At 38.4% G+C, this 19254-nt stretch overlaps 1 protein-coding gene across 1 annotated transcript in view; it reads left to right on the plus strand.

Moving 5' to 3' along the window:
• TBC1D8B (TBC1 domain family member 8B) overlaps nt 1-18754 on the plus strand; it is a 53990-nt gene extending 35236 nt beyond the window's left edge. Inside the window, exons 9-16 of the mRNA XM_058441336.1 lie at nt 5875-6050; nt 8008-8076; nt 8241-8481; nt 9244-9309; nt 10835-10918; nt 11923-11979; nt 13160-13257; nt 17112-18754. Of these exons, the coding sequence (XP_058297319.1) occupies nt 5875-6050; nt 8008-8076; nt 8241-8481; nt 9244-9309; nt 10835-10918; nt 11923-11979; nt 13160-13257; nt 17112-17507 (1187 nt within the window). The 3' untranslated portion in view covers nt 17508-18754. The remainder of the gene's footprint in view (nt 1-5874; nt 6051-8007; nt 8077-8240; nt 8482-9243; nt 9310-10834; nt 10919-11922; nt 11980-13159; nt 13258-17111) is intronic.
• The last annotated feature ends 500 nt before the right edge of the window (nt 18755-19254 follow it).

Consider the following 19254-nt stretch of genomic DNA (forward strand, 5'->3'; position numbering starts at 1 on the left):
CTACTTTTGGTCTTTGATGATGGTGATGTACAGATGGGTTTTTGGTATGGATGTCCTTTCTGTTTGTTAGTTTTCCTTCTACCAGACAGGACCCTCAGCTGCAGGTCTGTTGGAGTTTGCTAGAGGTCCACTCCAGACCCTGTTTGGCTGGGTGTCAGCAGCGGTGGCCGTCTTCTGTGTTGCTCACGCTGGAAGCTGTAGACCGGAGCTGTTCCTATTCTGCCATCTTGGCTCCCCACATTTTCTTTATCCAGTCTACTGTTGATGGGCATCTAAGTTGATTCCATGTCTTTGCTATTGCGAATAATGCTGTGACATACATACACATACAAGTGTCTTTATGGTAGAATAATTTATATTCCTTTAGGTATATGCCCTGCCCAGTAATGGGATTTCTGAGTTGAATGGTAGTTCTCTGTTAAGTTCTTTGTGATATCTTCAAACTGCTTTCCACAGTGGCTGACTTAATGTACATTTCCACCAGCAGTGTATTAGCATTCCCTTTACTCCAAAACCTCACCAGCATCTTGTTATTTTTTTACTTTTTAATAATCACCATTCTGATTGTGTGAGATGGTATCTCATTGTGATTTTGATTTGCATTTCTCTAATGATTAGTGATGTTGATCATGTGCTTGTTGGCTGCATGTAGGTCTTCTTTCGAAAAGTGTCTGTTCATGGAGTTTTTTGATTTTTTGTGTGTGTGGAGTTGTTTGTTTTTTTTATGGAGTTGTATGATTTTTGGGTTTTTTTTTTTTTTTGAGACAGAGTCTCACTCTGTCTCCCAGGCTGGAGTGCAGTGGTGCGATCTTGGCTCACTGCAAGCTCTGCCTCCCAGGTTCACGCCATTCTCCTGCCTCAGCCTCCCGAGTAGCTGGGACTACAGGCATCTGCCACCATGCCCAGCTAATTTTTTGTGTTTTTAGTAGAGACAGGGTTTCACCGCATTAGCCAGCATGGTCTCAATCTCCTGACCTCGTGATCCACCCGCCTCAGCTTCCCAAAGTGCTGGGATTACAGGCATGAGCCACTGCACCTGGCCTGGTTTTTAATTTTTTAAGTTCCTATGGATTCTGGATATTAGACCTTTGTCAGATGCATAGTTTGCAAATATTTTCTCCCATTCTGTAGGTTGTCTATTTACTCTGTTGATAGTTTCTTTTACTGTGCAGAAGCTCCTTAGTTTAATTAGTCTCATTTGTCAAATTTTATTTTTGTTGCAATTACTTTTGGCATCTTTGTCGTGAAATCTTTGCCACCGCCTGTATCTAGAATGGTACTCCCTAAGTTTTCTTCAAGGCTTTTTATAGTTGTAGGTTTTACATTTAAGTCTTTAATCCATCTTGAGTTGATTTTTGTATATGGTGAAAGGTAGGGATCTAGTTTCAATCTTCTACATATGGTTAGCCAGTTATCCCAGCACCATTTATTGAATAGGGTGTCCTTTCCCCATTGCTTGTTATCATTGACTTTGTTAAAGATCAGATGGTTATAGGTGTGCAGCTTTATTTCCGGGCACTCCATTCTGTTCTGTTAGACTATGTGTGTTTTTGTACCTGTACCATGCTGTTTTGGTTACTATAGCCTTGTAGTATAGTTTGAAGGTGAAAAACGTGATGCCTCTAGCTTTGTTCATTTTGCTTAGTATTGCTTTGGCTATTTGGGCTCCTTTCTGGTTCCATATGGATTTTCTAGAATAGTTTTTTCTAATTCTGTGAAGAATGTCATTGGTAGTTTGATAGGAATAGCACTGAATCTGTAAATTGCTTTGGTTGGTATGGCCTTTTTAACAATATTGATTCTTCCTATCCATGAGCATGGAATGTTTTTCATTTGCTTGTGTCACCTCTGATTTCTTTGAGAAATGTTTTGTAATTCCCATTGTAGAGATCGTTCACCTCCATAGTTAGCTGTATTCCTAGGTATTTTACTCTTTTTTTGGCTATTGTGAGTAGGATTGAGTTCTTGATTTGGCTCTCAGCTTGGACTTTGTTGGTACATAGAAACGCTACTGATTTTTGTATATTGATTTTTGTATTCTGAAACTTTCCCAAAGTTGTTTACTAAATCTAGGAGCTTTTGAGCTGAGACTGTGGGGTTTTCTACATATAGAATCATATCATCTGCAAACAGAAATAGTTTGACTTCCTCTCTTCCTATTTGGATGCCTTTCATTTCTTTCTCTTGCCTGATTGTTCGGGCTAGGACTGTCCATACTATGTTGAACCAGAGTGGTGAGAGTCGGCATCCTTGTCTTCTGGTTCTCAAGGGGAATGCTTCCAGCTTTTACCCATTCAGTATGATTTTGGTTGTGGATTTGTCATAAATGGCTCTTATTATTTTGAGATGCAGTTCTTCAATGCCTAGTTTGTTGAGGCTTTTTAACACGAAGGGATGTTGAATCTTATTGAAAGCTTTTTCTGCATCTATTGAGATGATTGTGTGGTGTTTGTTTTAGTTCTGTTTTTGTGATGAATTGTATTAATTGATTTGTGTATGTTGAACCAACCTTGTATCCCAGGGATAAAGCATACTTGCTCGTGGTGTGTTAGCATTTTGATGTGCTGCTAGATTTGGTTTGCTAGTAGTTTGTTGAAGATTTTTGCACCTGCTCTCCTCAAGGATATTGGCCTGAAGTTTTCTCTTTTTTTGTTGTGTCTCTGCCAGTTATTGGTAGCAGAATGACACTGGCCTAAAAGAATGCATTAATGAGGAGTCATTTCTCCTCAATTTTTTGGAATACTTTCAGTAGGAATGGTACCAGCTCTTCTTTATACGTCTGGTAGAATTTGGCTATGAATCCATCTGGCCCTGGGCTTTTTATGATTGGTGTGTGTGTGTGTGTGTGTGTGTGTGTGTTTCTGATTCAATTTTAGAACTTGTTTTTGGTTTCAATTTCTTCCTGGTCCAATCTTGGCAGGTTGTGTGTTTCCAGGAATTTATCATTTCTTCTAGATTTTCTAGTTTGTGTGCATAGAGGTGTTCATAGTAGTCTCTGAGGGTATTTTTTGTATTTCTGTGGGGTCGGTGGTAATGTCTCTTTGTCATTTCTGATTGTGTCTATTTGTATCGTCTCTTTTTTTCTTTATTAGTTTAGCTAGTGGTCTATCAGTCTTATTTATTCTTTTAAATAGCCAACTCATGGATTCATTGATCTTTTGTATGGGTTTTCATGCCTTGATTTCATTCAGATCAGCTCTGATTTTGGTAATTTCTTGTCTTCTGCTAGCTTTGGGGTTGGTTTGTTCTTGTTTTCCTAGTTCCTCTAGGTGTGATGTTAGGTTGTTAATTTCAGATCTTTCTAACTTTTTTATGTGAGCATTTATGCTGTAAACTTCCTTCTTAACACTGCTTTAACTGTGTACCAGAGATTCTGATATGTTGTATCTTTATTCTCATTAGTTTTAAATAATTTCTTGATTTCTTCCTTAGTTTCATTGCTTACCCAAAAGACATTCAGGAGCAGATTGTTTAATTTTTATGTGATTATATAGTTTTGAGCAATCTTCTTAGTATTTATTTTCATTTTTATTTTGCTATGGTCCAAGAGTATAGTTGTTATGATTTTGGGTTTTTTGAATTTGCTGAGGATTGTTTTATGTCTGATTGTGTGGTTAATTTTAGAGTATGTGCCATGTGCAGATGAGAAGAATATATTCTGTTGTTTTGGGGGAAAAGTTCTGTAGATATCTGCTAGGTCCATTTGGTCAAGTGTTGAGTTCAGGTCCCGAATATCTTTGTTAGTTTTCTGCCTTGATGATATGTCTAATACTGTCAGTGGGGTGTTGAAGTCCCACACTATTATTGTGTAGTTATCTAAGTCTCTTTATAGGCCTCTGAGAACCTGTTTCATGAATCTGAGTGCTCCTGTGTTGACTGCATATATATTTAAGATAGTTGTCTTCTTGTTGACTTGCACGCTTTACCATTATATAATTGCTTTTTTGTTTTGTTTTGTTGTTGTTGTTGTTGTTGTTGTTGGCCTAAAGTCTGTTTTGTCTGAAATCAGAATAGCAAGCCCTGCTTTTTCCTGTTTTCCATTTGCTTGGTAGATTCTTCCTCAACCTTTTACTTTGAGCCTTTGGATGTCATTGCATGTGAGATAGGTCTCTTGAAGACATCATACAGTTGCATCTCACTATCTTATCCAACTTGCCACTCTGTGCCTTTTAATTAGGGCAGTCTGGTTACATTCTGGTTAGCCTGTCTACATTCAAGGTTAATATTAATATGTGTAGATTTGATCCTGTCATCATGTTGTTAGCTGATTATTATGCAAAATTGATTGTGTAGTTGCTTTATTGTGTCAATAGTCTATGTACTTGTGTTTTTGTAGTGGCTGATAATCGTCTTTCCTTTCCATATTTAGCACTCCTTTCAAGACCTCTTGTAAGGCAGATCTAATGAACATGAATTACCTTAGCATTTGCTTGTCTGAGAAGGATCTTATTTCTCCTTTGCTTATGAAGCTTAGTTTGGCTGAATACGAAATTCTTGGCTGGAGTTTCTTTTCTTTAAGAATGCTGAATATAGGCCCTCGATCTTTTTTGGTTTGTAGCATTTCTGCTGAATAGTACACTGTTAGGCTAATGGGATTTCCTTCTTAGGTGACCTGCTGCTTATCTCTAGCTGCCTTTAATATTTTTTCTTTCATGTTGACCTTGGAGAATCTGATGACTGTGTGGCTTGGGGATGGTCATCTTATATAGTATCTTGCAGGAGTTCTCTGCATTTCCAGAATTTAATGTTGTCCTGTCTAGCAAAGTTGGAGAAATGTTCATTTATTTTTGTCTAAGTTAATTCAGAGAACCAGTCTTCGAGTTCTGAGATTCTTTCCTCAGCTTGGTCTATTCTGTTGATAATGCTTGTGATAGTATTATGAAATTCTTATAGTAAGTTTTTCAGCCCTATCAGATCAGTTTGATTCTTTCTTAAAATGGTCATTTTGTCTTTCACCTCCTGTATCATTTTACTGTATTCCGTAGATTCCTTGGATTGGGTTTCAACATTCTCCTGAATCTCAATGATTTTCATTTCTATGTATATTCTGAATTATATGTCTGTCATTTCAGCCATCTCAGCCTGGCTAAGAACCACTGCTGGGGAACTAGTGCAGTTGTTTGGAGGTAAGGTGACACTCTGGTTTTTCGAGTTGCCAGCGTTCTTGTGCTGGTTCTTTCTCATCTGCGTGAGCTGATATTCCTTTAATCTCTGAAGTTGTTTTCCTTTGGATGGGTTTTTTTTGCTTTTATCTTCTTTGATGCCCTTGGGGGTTTGATTGTGGTATAAGGTGGGTTCAGTTGACTGGCTTTGATTTTGAAGATTTCAGATGGCCAAGGCTCACCTGAGCTCTCCTGAGATGAGTGTGCTACCTCTGCGGGGCTGGTACCAGACCCCCAGCTTTGTTCTCTGGGCCCTCGGGACTAGGAACCTGCTCTGCCAGAGAGACCAAGGTGTTCCCAGTCCACTGGCCTCAACACTGCAATGGAGGTGCTAGCCAAAACACTTAGTCGGGGTGGTGGCGGTAGAATCCATGCTTGCTCGTGCATGCCAGCGTCCGTGGCAGCGTGGCAGCGTACACATGCATTGGCTCAGGCTGGGTGCTGGTAGGAGCCTTTACCTTAGTTTTCACAGGTGGTGTATACTGGCAGAATATTTTAGTGTTGTCTTTTGGGCTTCAATCCAGTAGGTGGCGCTTAAGAATGTTAGCCAGAAGATAGCTTCTTGCTCTGCTGCATGGCTCCAGGGTAGTGGTCTGTGATTGGGGACAGGGAGATGGCCCATTCACCTAGTCCACCCCTGGGCCTTGGAGGAACTCCCTCTGATTACTGGCTTCATGCCCGCATTTCTTTTGTTGGGTGCTCTGGTCCACAGGGCTCCCTCAGGTAGGAGCCACAGTTGGCAAACAGGTCTTACCCTTACTGGGTCGGCCCTGTGGAGGGAGGCACACACCACCCCTCTATCAACCTGCGAACCTGGGTGTCTCATCTCTCAGTGATGCTTGGGCACCACCTAAACCAGAAAGTCCCGCCCAGCTAGGAGCTGCGGGGGTGAGTAGTGTCACCTAATCTGCTGTCCAAGTGCATCCTGAGGGTACCAGGGGTTGCAACTGCCAGCAGAGTTTAGGCAGAAGCTGGACCACTGGACTGGAAGCTCTAACAGGCATTGCCCACCTGGCTACCAGTGGCGGAGTATGGTGGGGTCACCTGTCCTGCCTGTTGGGTGTTTCCAGTGACAACAGGATGTTGCAGCAACTGGCTGAGTTCAGGCAGAAGCGGGACATCTGGGCTGGAAGCTCCAGCAGGTGTTGCTCGCCTGGCTACCAGTGACAGGAGTGGGTGGGGTCGTCTGCCCTGCTGTGTAGGTGTTTCATGAGACAACAGGAGGCTGCAGCCTCTGGCTGATTTCAGGCAGAAGCGGGAGTGCTGGGCTGGAAGCTGGCACCAAGCCTTGTCTGGTGAGGAGGGTGGACCAATCCTACTGCTCCCAGGCACCGTGACTGTGGCCTCTACTGAGGCTGTGGCGCTGGTGTTGGTCTGTTCTGGGATCCGAGGCTTGTAGAGGTCCCCTTGGACTTAAGAGTTGCCTCCGCAAACCGTCTGGGTGGCTCTCTGCCTCAGTTTAGAGGTGAGGTGGGAGGATGAGAGAGGCGAGTAGGGGGTTAGGGCAGGGGAATTCTCCCACTTCCAGCCTTACACAGATCCCCATGGAGAGTGTGAATTACCCTCTCCCGTATTGGGGAGCTTCTCCTGACTCCACATTGATGCCAGATAGGCTGCTGCCCAGCTTCACTCCTCTCTGCTGTCTGTGTTCTCATGCTGCTTTGATGGTTCCCAGTGTGGTTTCTTAGATGATCGGCTTTTAGGGTCAGTTTTCACTAAACTCTTTGTTTCCCCTCCATAAGAGAGCAGCACCCATGATCTGCTTCTAGTTTGCCATATTGGCCCCTCCCGTGCTGGGCACCTTTTTTGGGGGGGGGGCGGGGGGGACAGTCTCACTCTGTTGCCCAGGCTGGAATATAGTGGCATGATCTTGGCTCACTGCAACCTCTGCCTCCCGGGTTCAAGTGATTCTTGTGCCTCAGTCTCTCGAGTAGCTGCGATTATAGGCATACGACACCACACCTGGCTAATTTTTGTATTTTTAGTAGAGACAGGGTTTCACCAAGTTGGCCAGACTGGTCTTGAACTCCTGGCCTCAAGTGATCTGCCTGCCTTGGCCTCCCAAGTGCTGGGATTACAGGCATGAGCCACCATGCCTCTGCTGGGCACTTTAAATGACCTCTGTATCCATGCTTAAATTATCCACTTCTCAGTGATTGTCATTTGTGATTTCTTTCATCTCACTTGCCAGAAATTTGTCTATCTTATTGATTTTTTCAGTAAACCAGCTCTTAATTTTATTTACTGAGTCTACTGTTTTTTTTAAATTTTCCCTATTTCATCAATTCTAGCTTTTTTCTTTACCTTTGCTTTCAAATTTCTTAGATACCATAATGATTGTACCATTAGTCCTTCTTCTTCATGGAATAGGATAAAAGTACATATTTTCTAAGCTTATTACTTCTTGGATTATGTTTTTTGGCATAGAGAGGGAATGTACATCTCCCAATGCCTTTGAAGTATTTAATGTCAACCTCACATGATGACTAGACATGCTGCTTATGTGGCAAGAGAGGAATATATGGAATAAGACTTAGAATACTGTTACTTATATTTACAGACATTAAGTGGCTGTTCTTTGGCAGTGATTTCTGAGTATGAAGAGATGAATATCAAAGTACATATTACAGTAGAATTGAACTAGTCTACTACTACTTTTTAAAAAGGATAAAATAGATAATAACTTTATAATATAATAACTTATGATAACTTTTTATTATTCATTTAAGAAGTTAAAAGACAAATATTTTCTTCTAGCAGAGAGAGACTCTAAGTAAATTCAAAGAGAATTTCTTTACTGCAATGTTAAACTCTGTGTACTAAATTGCTTTTAATCTTTTTAAAGTTGCGTGTTGTATCACAAGATGTGAAATTGAGCCTTCATGAATTGGATGAACTTTATGTCATCTTTAAGGTACTGTTGTTCTTCTTTAAATGAAAAATTATCCTTTTTTTAGCAGAATTGTATCACAGCCATTCTAATTATTTTTATCTTTATTTTAGCAGACATGATTTTTAAAATCTTCCAAAATTACTTTTTCTAATTAGTAACTTTCCTTTTTTATTTATTTTTAATAGAAAGAGCTGTTTTTATCTTGTTATTGGTGTTTGGGTTGTCCAGTATTGAAGCATCATGACCCCAGTCTGCCATATTTGGAACAGTATCAGATTGACTGCCAGCAGTTCAGAGCGTTGTATCACTTGTTGAGTCCCTGGGCTTATTCTGCAAATAGAGACTCACTAGCTTTATGGACATTCAGATTGTTGGATGAAAACTCTGATTGCCTTATAAACTTCAAAGAATTCTCCTCTGCAATTGGTAAGATGATTTTTTTTAAGCAAAAAAAAAGGTGCTCCTAGAAATACTTAGTACTGCATATTATTGCCAATTTAGTCAGATTATATCACCACGGGTTACGGTGTGTTTAGCTTTAGTAATAAATGGACCCTTTTCTGCATTTGTTGCTAAATCTAAGTATTTTGATATTATATTCCCCAACCCTTTCAGAAAAGTAAGCTGTTAGATGTGAGTGTTTTAAGGGTTAACGTAAGGAAGATAACGTCCCATTTTCCCACACTCAGATGCATGGGTACTACTGAAGGACTTCCCCCACCCCACCAACCTCCCCGTAAAAATTCAACCACATAGCCTAGAAGAGTGGTAGATAAATACCCAGCAAACATGTTGTACCTACAGATAGTCAAGATGTTGCACCTGTAGATATTGTTCCTTTGCTTTTCCAGATACCCCAGCATGCTTTCTTATCAGGGATCGCCCCTTGAAGAACAGTTCTCTCCTGCACAGGCCTCATTCAAAAGAAAAGAGAAATCTGAGATTGGGGGAAAGGAGCTAGGAAAGAGAGCATTTTACTTTTTTGATAAAGAGTATTTTGCTTATACAGTTATACACTTGAAGGAGAGCATCTGACTGACTAGGTGGTTATTTAATTGTTAGCTTAAGTAACAAGTTTCTAAATCCTAATTTTTGACTAATATCTATATCTTAATTAATCTTTGTTGCTGAAACTGATTGAATGTTCTTTAGATACATGATTATTTACAATTGAATTTTATTGAACAGACATAATGTACAATGGAAGTTTTACTGAGAAGCTTAAGCTGCTTTTTAAGCTACATATTCCTCCAGGTAAGAGTTTACCAGTCTTTAATGATGTACAGCAGGAATTTATTCCATTTTAGCAAGTATAATTACAGATTTTTTTAACAACTAAACTAATTTTCAACATGATATAAGATCGTTGCTTCATTGTGGCCCTCAAATTATATTATGACTACTTTTGCTGATATAGATACAGTGATCGTCTATGGAAGAGATTCTGTGTAACATAGGGCCTACAAGTTTCCTTCCTGTTAGTAGTCAATTTAATGATAAGTAGTTTGTATATAAGAATTACGTATCATTTGATTGTTGGTATAATGTTGAATTGTTGTTGTTGTCATTAGAGTGGAAATTAACTTTAGACAAACTGCTAAACTTGTGAAATACTACAAATTATTCAGAAAAATGGGACAAGGCAGCAGGGATATTAAATATTTTAAAAAGAAAGCACAATAAACGCTATCATTTACTAAGCAGTTGCTCTGTCAAGACATTAACTTTACATGCATTTTTTAAATTTAATTCTCACAATATCCCTGATAGGTGGTATTATCCTTCCAATTTTGATGATAAGGAAACTGAGAGCTGGAAAGATAAAAATTTGCCAAAGATCACATCGCTAATAAATTGCATAGCAAACTGAAGTCTGACTCCAAAGCTCACATTTCTTTATATTCTTCCGTACTACCTCAAAATTACCACACCATTCAGTTTACTTCTTTTTCCCACTGACCTGAAGAGGATGCCTGGCCAAGGCCTGATCCCTACTTTGTGAAAACAGTCTTAGGCTTTAAACTGAAGGAGCATTGCAAAAGTTACCTTTTAGCCGAGATTGGGTAATTTACAAAAACAAACAGCACCTCATAATTTGTTTAAAGCTACACCTGGGATTCCTTTTCAGCTTTTCTCAGGATAGCCAGGAAACATTCTTTACCAGACCAACAAGGTAAACGCCATCTTTAACCCTTCACACGCTCAAATCACAAACACAGCATTAAAACCGAAAGACAAATCACCTAAAAATTTAATTATAAAAGGAGTTTCCATTGTCAAATCAGGCTACTGTTAGAATGTTTAATATTGTCATCAACTATGCTTTTAACAGAGGGATAAAAAATAGGAAAAACATTATGTACCTGTTAAAGCACAAGTAGGAAGTAAACCAAAGCACCCAACTTTCTGTTTTCCTTATTATTGAGGATGTTTTTTAAATGGCTGAGGTCACATTTTCAGAGATTTCTAAATGCCAGATTTAAACAATTTCAACTTTTAATAGCTCTTGGAAAGTCGTTAAAACAAGTAGGAAAAATAATAGAACTCAAAATGATCAACTACTTCTTGTATTTACTATATTTTATATATATTACATATATTACAGTATAATTACTATATATTACAGTAGAGTAGAACCACTTCTGTATTTCTTCACTTACATCTTTCTTATACAGAAACTCTTTAACACCCAGTTCCCAGACTTACCTGACCCATTATGAACCTCATCTCTGCCCCTGGTTGTTAATATATGTAATTTGGGTTATTTATATGTTTTCAGCTTATACTGAAGTGAAATCTAAGGATGCTTCAAAAGGAGATGAACTTTCCAAGGAAGAATTACTTTATTTCAGTCAGCTCCACGGTAAATACCTGTTTAAAATTTTAACTGTTTTGATGATTAGTCACCCATAAAGATCTTGCTGACTTAGATATACTTTACCCAGCTAAAATTGGGCTTCATTTTACCTTATACTTCTTTTGTATTACCACAGCACTTAGCATGGTCCATAAATGTTTGACCGGTTAACCAAATTGCATTTTGGTGCTTTGATTTGTGGAATTTCTTGCTTATTGGAGACTCAATAAAGTATTTTGTTTCTACTTACGTTGCAGAAATTTCTAAAATGTATTAGACCATTTTCATGCCTTGATAAAATACAATAGAATCTTTGATGATTAAAGGCCATAGCTATTTTTCAAACAGTGAATACTTATTATAAATCACTGTAGGTGTAGGAGACAGGGATGAGTCTGTCTCCAAGACAAAATTTAAAGTGATATGAGTTTATTTTTGTGTCCTTTATTTTCATAAATATTCAATGTCCTATAGAGGGATGAACCCTGATTAATGTATATTTGTGGTTATTATATGTTAAAGTGTTTGAACATTAAGTTTGAAGGGACCTTACAAATCATCTAGTCAAGTCTCTTCCTTTTATAGATAAAGGAACTAAGGCCCAGAGAGAAGTGACTTGTGCAAGGTTTCACAGTGAGTTATTGCCACAGTCAGGGCTTTGTAGCACACTCTTCTGACGTCCAGTATGTGCTTTTTTTCCCCTGATAATAAAAGTAATATAACTTTCTTTAAAGAAAGTCACAAAGAAGAAAATACCACCCAGAAGTAAATACTTAATATTTGGTATGCTTCCTTCTAAGATTTTTTAAAATACGGATTTTTCCCCCAATGTTCTTTTTACTGTGAAAGTTTTGGAATATTTTGTCTTCTGATGGTAGGTCAAGTCAGCTAAAATTTGTTTGCAGAATTGAATAAAGTAATGTGCTTATACGTCTATATGAAACGTTATTTTGCTTTCAAAGAGTATTTGTTAAACATCTTACAGAATGCAATTACATCTTTTCTTCTAGTTTCCAAGCCTGCAAATGAGAAGGAAGCAGAATCAGCAAAACACAGCCCTGAAAAAGGTACTATGATCTAGAAGTTATCATTTAATTTATTTAGTTATTTTTTATATAAATAAGGATAGCTACAAAGGGGGAAAAGGTGGATTCCTTTTAAAGGCTATTGATGTCTCAGAAATTATAGAAAATATGATAGTAAATGACCCATATTCATTTAATTTTATTATTTTTAAAAGATTTATTTTTAATTACAAAAGTAATAGATAATTCTTGGAAAAGAAATTCAGACAGTACATAAGTCCTTTTGCCTTCACTCAACCCTACCCAAAAACATTTTTGTCTATATCCTTTTCAGATCTATTTCTATGTATACACAATGTATGCAGACATCTCTCTTTTTTAAAAAAATATTCCATAAGTACTGTTTTATAATTTCCTTTTTTGATTTTGCAATATATCATGGACATCTTTTAATGTCAGTATATTTGTATATTAAACTCTTTGAATGAATAAGTAGTGTTTCAAATTTTTGAAAAAGAGCTACTACAGACCACTTTATTTTGTTTGTTTTGAGATGGAGTCTTGCTCTGTCGCCCAGGCTGGAGTGCAGTGTCATGATCTCAGCTCACTGCAACCTCTGCCTCCCGGATTCAAGCCATTCTCCTGCCTCAGCATCCCGAGTAGCTGGGACTACAGGCGCCCGCCACCACACCCGGCTAATTTTCATATTTTTAGTAGAGACAGGGTTTCACCATGTTGGCCAGGCTGGTCTCGAACTCCTGGCCTCAGGTGATCTGCCCACCTCGGCCTCCCAAAGCGCTGGGATTACAAGTGTGAGCCACCACACCCAGCCCACTTTGGAACAATATATGCATATTAAGAACATAATATAGAAGCTGTTTTAAACTTAATAGTATACATGAGAATGACTACAAAAAATTTGCATTATTAACTCAGGGTGTATTGTTTTAATCTAAATATGTCCTTTCTCCCTCTCTCACCACATATTCCCTAGTTCCCAACCTTCCTAAAGTAAATGTTTTAGTCTAAACAGAAATGGGAAAAGTATTCTGAGAGCCAATGGGTGAAATGAAAGGTAATTTCATATCATTTCCTGGATTTTAAAAAAAAAATGGAATCTTATATCTCAGTGAAATACCTTTTAATCATAATTATTATTTTTGAAATTTGGGAAAGTATAGTGAGCTCTTCCTTATGAAATGGTTTTACTCCCTTTCTTCAGGCAAAGGGAAAATTGATATTCAAGCATATCTAAGTCAATGGCAAGATGAGCTTTTCAAAAAAGAAGAAAACATTAAGGATTTACCAAGAATGAATCAGGTATAGCATTTTTAAAAAGAAAATTCTAAATTCTTGCTTTTTTGTATGGATGTGGGTATAAACTCTAAAATAGCTAACATGCTATTCCCAAAATAGTTAAATAATCTATGTATTATCTCTAAGTTTCAGATGAGCATGGAAGAGTGGGAAGAAATTTTTTAGTGATTTTTTTATTTTTAACACTAAAATATGTCCAGTGTTTCAGAGAATTCTTCTGCTGTGACATGTACCTATAGAAAAAAAAATGTAAGTGTAGTATATTTCCAACTTTATTGGAAATGTTCATTTATTCAGTAAACATTTGTTTACTGTATACCAGATACCAAACCCAATGCTAGGTACTGGGAATGATAAATTACTGAGATGGGTCACACCCTGGTTCCTACTGATCTTATATCTGAACATAATTTTAAGTTCATCTCTTTCTTATCACTGCCTAATCAAAATATGTTCTTCTTCTTTTAATTAAAATCTGGTTAGTACAGCTGCTGAGGATCCCAAGAACTTTACCAAATGAAAACTATCAAATAACTTCATATTTTTCAGTGGACTATATCATTTGACAATTGAATAAGTAGTTTCTAAAATGAGTCAGTATATTTATTCTAGAATTACTATAAATGAACAGTACCATTGTTTAGGGAAAAATTCTCTCAAACTGCCTTTTTTCCTCTACTCTCACACCACAACAATAACAATCATCAACATAGAAGAAAATGTCTGTGGCCAAATGTGTGGGGGTTTTCCCCGCCACCAAGCAGCAGATACCAGCTGAGTGTCCTCCAATTAAATTCCAACACTATCTACCTAGAAATAGTATGAGATCCCACAGGTTGAGTGTTCAGTCCCCAAGACTGCTCCCTCCTTTCCCCCAGTAACAAGTCTGAGCCTCCTGAACTTCTGGCTGACCAACTTCAAGTTGGGGTTCCCACTATCCCTTCTTTGAGTTCGATTAATTTGCTACAGAGAGACTTACAGAACTCAGAGAAATAGTTATATTTACTGGTTTACTAAGAAGGATATTTTAAAGAATACAAATAAACAGCCAGAAGAAGAGATACATAGGGCAAGGTCTGGAAGGGTCCCAAGCGCAGGAGCTTCTGTCCCCATGGAGTTGGAGTGCACCACCCTCCCGGCATGCGGATAAGTTCTTCTTTACCTTCCTCCTGTCAGCCTCCATGCATTCAGCTATCAGAAGCTCCCTGAACCCAGTTATCTTGGGTTTTTATGGAAGCTTCATGATGTCAGCATTCCTTCCCCCACGGGTATGAGGTAGGACCCCTTCTAGGGAGGGTTTTAAGACCAACTATCAGAAAGCTACTCTGGAGGATGAGGCAGGAGAATCACTTGAACTTGGGAGGTGGTGGTTGCAGTGAGCCGAGATTGCACCACTGCACTCCAGCCTGGGCGAGCCGAGATTTCACATTTGCACTCCAGACTGGGTGAGCTGAGATTTCACCACTGCACTCCAGCCTGGGTGACAAGAGCAAAACTCTGTCAAAAAGAAAGAAGGAAGGGGAAGGGAGGGGGAGGGGGAGGAGGAAGGAAGGGGAAGGGGAGGGAAAGGGGAGAGAAGGGAAGGGAAGGGGGAGGGAGGGAGGGAGCAAGGAAGGAAAGAAGAAAGGAAGGTTGGAAGAAGATTAGAGTGGGGAGAAGATTCTGTTTTCTGAGGCCTGCTCCTGTGGCCTAATACACCCAACATTATAAGAAAAGACTGTAACAAAGGACTATGGGAGTTGTGAACTAGGAACCCAGAAAAATATAAAATGTTATATATATATATTTGAAATATATATATATTTGAAATAGATATATATATTTGAAATATATATATATATTTGAAATACAGGAACACTAGAACTGTAGATTAATGAAGAAAGAAAAATGTTTGTTATAATATATTATCATGAAGTATATCTTTTGTATTTGCTTTTTGTTTACAGATAAACTTTTCTGGTAGGATGATTGACTTGTAGAATTCTTATGTTGGAATTGTTTTGTAAATTGACAGGTATCTTCTAGGAATATCTATGGATCATCAAGGTGCAATTAGCAGGCAAACCAGTTTATCTATCAACTTAGGCCCCACTTCAGCCTTTAAAGAGAAACATGTCCAGATGTGTTCCTTGGACTGGGCACGGTGGCTTATGTTTGCAATCCCAGCACTTTGAGATGCCAAGGTGGAAGGTTTGCTTGAGTCCAGGAGGGCAAGGTTGCAGTCAGCTGTGGTCGTGCTACTGCACTACAGTCTGGGTGACAGAGAAAGACTCTGTCTCAAAAAGAAAAAAAAAAATGTGTTCCTTGGAGTCACCTTACATTACTAGATAGTCCCAAAACTCATTCTTCCTTAAATTTAAGTCATTCTGGCTGAGATACCCACACCAGCCATTTCAGATTAAGTGGAACTCATTTTTAACTGTTAGGATTGGTTAATGAATTAATGATTTATGTGTAGGGAAATATGGTGTAACCATAATAGGTCCTTTACCTGATGTACACAGCAAGTCAGTACACTGAGACATCAGGTTGCAGCAGAGAAAGAAGTTTGATTGTAGGGCTGCTGAATAAGATAGGAGGAGGCCTCAAAACCATCTCCTCGAGGAGTTTGAGACTAGGATGTTTAAGGGGCTTGGAGTGGGCCAAAGTATGGAGATCATTGGTCGAAGAATGCAGGGTGTAGTCATTGGGCAGGGAGATGAAGAAACTATTCTCGTGCTGGTTTTGTTCTTCTGTTGGGGTCTTCAAACTCTTGCATCAGCTATTTTGCTGGAATTCAGGATTAAACATCTTAAACAATTCTTAAACAAAAGCCTTATGATTCTAATGTCAGTGACTTTTCATTACATGGAAGCAGGTCGAAGTGCAGCCTAATTTATGCATAATTATAACTATATTTCTGTCCAGAATTCTTGTTCACCCTCTGAGGACAGCTTCAAAGGGACTTTGCCTAATTAGAAGTACCACCTGGCCAGGTGCAGTGGCTCATGCCTGTAATCTGAGTGCTTTGGGAGGCCAAAGTGGGAAAGGATCACTTGAGGCTAGGAGTTTGAGATCAGCCCAGGCAACATAGTAAGATCCTGTCTCTACAAAAAATGTGAAAATTAGCCAGGCATGGTGGCTTGTGCCTATAGTCCTAGCTACTTGGGAAGCTGAGGTGTGAGGATCACTTGAGCCCAGGAGTTGGAAGCTGCAGTGAGCTATGATTGCACCACTGTACTCAAGCCTGGACAACACAGCAAGACCTTGTCTAAGGAAAAAAAAAAATAGCACCTAACATTTAAGTAATGCTGGCAAGCAAACAGTCCAGGAATTAGTCTGGATAAAATGTACTATTAGGCAATAAGTGAGAGCACCTAAATGAAATTTTCTTCCATGGTTCATACTCATCTTTTTTTTAAGATGGAGTTTCTCTCTTGTTGCCCAGGCTGGAGTGCAATGGCACGATCTCGGCTCACTGCAACCTCCGCCTCCATGGTTCAGGCGATTCTCCTGCCTCATCAGCCTCCCAAGTAGCTGGGATTACAGGTGCCTGCCACCACGCCCAGCTAATTTTTTGTATTTTTAGTAGAGGTTTCACCATGTTGGCCAGGCTGGTCTCGAACTCCTGACCTCAGATGATCCACCCGCCTCGGCCTTCCAAAGTGCTGGGATTACAGGCATGTGCCACCGCGCCTGGCCCATACTCACCTTTCTAGAACCAATATTTATTTTGGGATTAATCACCAGTTCTTATAACTTCTAGGGTGAAGCTTCTATGGTACAAATCCTATATAGGAGACTATTCACTTCTAAGTTCTCTTTATATTTGCTAAGTCTAATATTCAAACGTGATATTTTCAACTTGTGTCTTCTAGTCTCAGTTTATTCAGTTTTCAAAGACCCTCTATAACTTATTTCATGAGGACCCTGAAGAAGAATCATTATATCAAGCCATTGCTGTTGTAACCAGCCTTTTACTCAGGATGGAAGAAGTTGGAAGGAAACTACATAGCCCTACATCATCAGCCAAAGGATTCTCTGGTACTGTCTGTGGTTCTGGAGGACCCAGTGAGGAAAAAATAGGGAGCCACTTGGAGAAAGATCCTTGTTCCTTTAGGGAGGAACCTCAGTGGTCATTTGCATTTGAACAGATCCTTGCGTCGCTATTGAATGAACCAGCATTGGTGAGGTTTTTTGAGAAACCCATAGATGTAAAAGCCAAGCTGGAAAATGCAAAAATTTCTCAGTTAAGGTCTAGAACCAAGATGTAAATCCCTAGGAATTGCCTATCATAGACAAGTTTACTAACATTCCTGTAGCTGTCAGCTTGATTCCTGTGAGTAGGGCTCAGGGATTTATCTTGTTACCAATGTGTCTGAAGGCCAAAATATATATCCAGAAGCACAATGCATCATTCCTTTGTTGTTGATAATGGACTTTGTTAGCACTTTTTTAAAAAACAAACAAACGAAAACAAACAAACAAAAAAACAAGCAAACCACATTTGTTATCTCAAATTTTGATGATATTCTCAAATACAAATATACTTTTTTATATTTCACAATATATGCGATATCAGGGGAATATGCTAAATGTTACCACCGGAGGGCACAAGCATATCACTTTTAGTAAGGAAATTACTAGTAAGGAAATTACTAGCTTGTGTTGCTATTTACATACGAATTACTGATTATTTTGAAAAGACGGTGTTATGCTTGGGTGTTAGTGAGGCTGATAGTCATGTCAATCGATAAACCCTACTTTCCAAATTATCTAAAAGATTACCATTTGGGGCCCTTGTTTTCAAGTTATCTAACTGAAATATTATTAATTTTTTAAAGTTAATCTCATTCAGTCTTCTAGTAATAAATGCTTTTTTAAGTACCTTCTATAGTCTTCCTACCTGAGGGGTTCAGAGGCTGCTGACTCACACTGCTAACTCTGTTACTGATAAAAGCAAATCAATAACTGTAAATTCTGGGCGGATATAAAGAAAAAAACAATATTGGATTTGGATCTAAGCTGGGTAAAATCAGCCTTCTGAGAAGGGCTAAGAAACAGTTCAATTAACTGTATAGGTCTTTCATTAGACCAAGAAATCACTAGAAATTCTGGGCACTGCCGTTTGTGGCATTTGTCTCAGAGTAGCTTATGACTGCTTTGGTTCTAGCTTTAGATTTTGGATTTTCAGCAGTCATGTTTTAATTTACATTAGATAGTAAAGAATGGCTACACTAAGACTGAATTATCTTATTAGTCTGGCAAGCACATAAAGTATACTTGTATGTAATGATTGCCAAGGTAATAGAATTGCTGACATCTGTCTAAAAAGTTTTGACTATCCAATTTAGATGTGTAATTTCTATATACTTTATGCTGTTTTTATTTCAATCATTACAGACAGTCTATTTAGAGATCATGGGCTTTGTTAGCACTTTAAAAATAAGTAAACCACACTTGTCCACTGTCCTGTGCTATTCCTACCAACGACAATTTATTAATCAATTGACTTAGAAAATTGGGGGAGAAATCATTCATTGGAGCTTCTTTCTTTACAAAAGACTTTGGTTATAAGCCCTTTGACTTTTCTAGAAGTTCAAGAATTTTCAAGTTGAGCCTTTGAAAATCCCATAAATTGGTTTTAGCTAAACACTTACTAGTAGTGTCTTTAAATTATTTAATCAGGCTTGTCTTTTCAAGGAAATTACCACTTAAAGAGATAGTTGGTAAATAGACATCTATACCTTTTCTCAGAAATGATTTGCTGAACTATGTCCATATTTTAGAGCTTAGTTAATAGTTTATATGGAAACTATTATACATCTGCTATTATGCAATGATTGTTAAATTATACTGAAGTAGCTCTAGAAAGACACATGTATACAAGGCACTATTGTGCACACTTTGCTGAATATTTTGTCAGTTGTATTTACAAAGAAAGGTGCTTTCTTAAGAGCGTATATGTTATTAATATTTGATATGATTTTAAAGTCAGAATAGTAAAAATTACTGAGTATT

The sequence above is a fragment of the Hylobates moloch genome, unplaced genomic scaffold, assembly GCF_009828535.3.
Source record: "Hylobates moloch isolate HMO894 unplaced genomic scaffold, HMol_V3 SCAFFOLD_7, whole genome shotgun sequence".
Taxonomy (NCBI): Eukaryota; Metazoa; Chordata; class Mammalia; order Primates; family Hylobatidae; genus Hylobates; species Hylobates moloch.